Genomic DNA, 3,863 nt, shown 5'->3' with positions numbered 1-3,863 from the left:
TGTGTGTGTGTGTGTGTGTGTGTGTGTGTGTGTGTGTGTGTGTGTGTGTGTGTGTGTGGAGGGGGGTTAACAAAAGTGCGCTCCAGGGCGGCGTTGGTTTGTAATGATAATTATACGGACACGTCAGAAGCTGTGAGCTGGTGATGGGTGTAATTCTGAGTCCTCCCACTTTCAGAGGAATTTGCATTCAGGGCAGAGCTCCTCCTTTAGGTTTTAGGTTCTCCTTCAAAAACAAGTCACTCCTCCAGCCGGACTTTCCTCTGCCTACCGGGGAAGGAATCAGTCTGTTGTGGATCAGCTTTCTGTTGACAGATCAACCCCACGGAGGAAATCCAGGTGTTTGTTTTTTTCTTTTTGTACTTCTTGGACTCTCCAGGCTCTGTTTTTTTTTTTTTTTCCTGTCTTCCTGTCGGTCTGAGTTGGTCTCACCATGTCTGTCCACACCACTCAGAAAGTGCGGACTTACAAAACGTTGACAACCGAACCGGTGACTACTCAGGTGTTCTCCACCAGGTCGGTGTCTCCGATGTCTCCGATGTCTCCGGTCCCACAGGTGTCTCCGGTCTCTCAGGTGACTTCGCTGCCGATCACTGCTGTGAATGGCTCCTATGAGTCAGTGCGGTACCTGGTCCCGGTGCAGCAGGCCATGCCCCAGCAGTCCTACTTCCTGATGCAGCAGCCTATGATGCAGCAGACCATGATGTCCCCGATGTACGTGCAGACTCTGCCCCGCGTGAGCACCAGCAGCAATGAGACTGAATTCATTGTCCAGCAGCAGCAGCAGAGGTCATTTGTTGAGGTGAGGCTCACTGTTCAGCTTCTGCTTCTAAAGTCAAAGGAATAAAATCCATAGAAAACAGCAAACATAGGTCACTTAAAGTTTAAAATGTCAAAACTAACATTTACAGTAGCAACCATTCAGAATGTCCATACTTTTCTTGGCTGGTCCCCTACAATTATTTTTTAAACATTTAAAATATTCTTTCTGTCATGATTTGTGGACATTAAGATCTAAAGAGAAGCGCCATCTCCCGATCAGATCCTGTAATTTAGTGAAAGGGTGGAGTCAGAGTAAAAACATACACGCCCAGGAGAAGGCCGGTGGCTGGAAGTTGGAGGGGATTTTGCTGCCATTCAACTGGCTTCTGACTGGGAGGGGCCATTTTGAATGGCTGCTTTGATGATTACAAATATGTCATAAATTAGGGGAGTGGTGGCTTAGTGGTTGGGGCATTGCGTTTGGATCCCAGAGGTTCTAATTTCAAGCCCCACTCCCACATAATGACACGCTAGGTCCCTGAGCCAGACCCTAACCCCCACACACCTCTCCGGGCCCCGCACCATGGCAGTCCACTGCTACCCAAAGGGATGGGTTCAATGCAGAGGGGGGATTTTATTGCTTTGTTGTAATTTAGTGACAATAAAGTTGAATTCTATTGTTATTTCTAACTGATCGTTTCTGCACAGAGGTAAAAATATTTCAATATTAGTCACCCATCCAGTTATTTTAACTTTGCTGTTTTTGTGTCGGAGTCTCAGGAGAGGGAGGGGGGTTGGTCATGTGGTATTTGCTTGGGCATGTGTGTAAACAGACTAACACATACGCATGTTTGTCTCATACCTTTCAGTAAAACCCGTCTAGTGGAATGTTTAACTAAAGTAGAGAAGCTCTGTCAGCGAGGTGGTAGTTGGTACTTTTCACTCTTTATAGCGCTCATTCATATTTTAACAGGTCCAAAGTGTGCGTCTGAATTAATGTGACTTTAACTTATTTTTTAGACGTTTAAAAGGCCTTTCAAGGAACTTGATTATTTGTTTTACTTTAGTCCAACAACCTGAGCGCTACCTTGCAAATTGCTTATTTAGAGGCGATTGTGCTTCAGTGGCGTTAATGTCCGCCCTGACTCCAACCTGACCTCTTGTTTGCTGTTTATAAATCAGTTTGGCCTCACACCGAGCTGTCAAACATCCCCGTTCATTAGTGAGCCAGTCGCCATCCGTCATGGATGTCAGAGCGGGACAGCGTCGCCGCCTCAGGCTAACTTCAGCATAGTACAGGCATGTTTCCCATGTGGCATCAGCTTCTCAGTTCTCACACTGGGCTCCGGATTTTCACAGACTGAATGATCCATAGTGAATATGAACAGAAATCAGGGACTAGTTGAAGGTTATGTTTAAGCTCAGTCCATTGAATTGGAATCTTTTAAGGTCTGACAGAACTCTTCATTATGGTGACTTATCTCATTATTGCTGACATCATAGCTGTAGAGATATGGTAATGTGAAGCTGCACATAGCTGTAGATTTTTTTGCTCATTTGCACATAAGATAAACGAAGTTCCAGCTTCACATTGCAGCCTTTCTTCTTGGATTATAACGTGAACATTGTCATCCTGCAGTTTCCTGGTTTTATAAGTTGCAAATGAAATGTTGTTAAAAACAAACCACATGTTTTCTGAAGGAGGAAGAAATGTTGAGCTTTGCTTTTTTAAATACTAAACACCCTATCAGGTATATTTCTGCCCCCACCACAAGTCTTGGCAAAGGCGGCAGTGTCTTAAACTGCTGACCAGTTTGCTGTGTCTCCTCCATGACCTGTTTGCAAACTTCAAATGAGATTTCTTCTTGCTAATCTCAAATAAAGGGAGAGATTTTTGCAGTTTCCAACTAACCGTAGCCCTGCCTATAGATTCTCCATGCTGAGCCGTGTGTCTCTCCAACTCCCCCAGAGCTAGCATGAGCCTCTAGGCACACTTTCCATGAGAGGAAATTACATGAAGGGACCTCAGTTCTTATGCACTACCTATTTTACACATTATTACCTGTGAAAAACTTGGAACCAGCACTATACCTCCTCTACTTTACAATTACATATGGAACTTTCTCTATATCTCTTATGTGTAGAATACTTTGGAGTTTATGGTTATAAGCTGTGGAAAAAGTTTCAAGAATATTTAGAATTTACGTATTCTGTAGACGTCCACCAATCCTCTTTTTTCTCATCCAATCGATCGATATCTGTGCTGAAAAAGGAATCATATCTCTGAACTGACACAATTACTTGTGATAAATCATTTATTGAACTAATCATCAGCTTATTTAGTAATCAAATCATCATTAACTGGAGTATAGAGACTCTAAAACACGCCTTTATGAGACAGAGCGACACACTTAGAGCAGGAATTATACCAAATTTGTTTAAAAAAAGTATAAATATTTTGCATTTATGAAGAAAAAATACTTTTCATTTTTCAATCTGCTCTATCTAAAATTCTCAAGTGGGAAAGTTTGTTCCACCTGGTTTACATTCTGTAAAAACTTTTCTTTAAGGAACCTTTTGCTGTCTGATTATTAATCTATCGATCAAAAATAATAATCAACAGATTAAAAAATAATCCACAGAATAAACATAATGTTAGTTGCAGCACCACTCCGTGGAGCGATGGCCTGGTGGTTAGGGCATAGAGCTTGGAATCCTGAGGTTGGGAGTCAAAACCCACTCCCACAGACTGGGTCCCTGAGCAAGACCCTTAACCCCACACTGCTCTCCTGGCACTGCACAATGGCAGCCCTCTGCACCCCAAGGGGAGGGGTTAAATGCAGAGAGGGAATGCAGAGAGTGAATTTCCACTTGTGACAGTGGAATGAGAATGAGATGCTGGGGAAACCCTTACTCTGCTCCTCTAATTAAGCAGAATTGGATTAACTGCTCGATAGCCGATAGTGAACCTGCCGAAACATGATGCAACTTTGTTCATATAAACTCAGATGGATTCTACTGTAGATCTCAGAGTTTCCTAGCCTCGTGTAACCATCCTGATCTCGCGAGCTTTCAAGGTTTCACTCGCAGATCAGTCTAGAGAC

General features: G+C 43.3%; 1 protein-coding gene across 2 annotated transcripts in view; it reads left to right on the top strand.

Moving 5' to 3' along the window:
* Positions 1-235: 235 nt before the first annotated feature.
* The window catches only part of pof1b (premature ovarian failure, 1B), a 48,856-nt gene continuing 45,228 nt past the window's right edge, over positions 236-3,863 (top strand). For both annotated transcript variants that reach the window (XM_015384988.1, XM_015384987.1), the window contains exon 1: positions 236-799. In XM_015384988.1, coding sequence (XP_015240474.1) covers positions 431-799 — 369 coding nt within the window. In that variant the 5' untranslated portion in view covers positions 236-430. The remainder of the gene's footprint in view (positions 800-3,863) is intronic.

Source organism: Cyprinodon variegatus, unplaced genomic scaffold, assembly GCF_000732505.1.
Source record: "Cyprinodon variegatus isolate N-32 unplaced genomic scaffold, C_variegatus-1.0 Scaffold328, whole genome shotgun sequence".
Lineage (NCBI taxonomy): Eukaryota > Metazoa > Chordata > Actinopteri > Cyprinodontiformes > Cyprinodontidae > Cyprinodon > Cyprinodon variegatus.
Note: the sequence above shows the minus strand (reverse complement) of the source record. Positions and strands in the feature narration are given on the sequence as shown.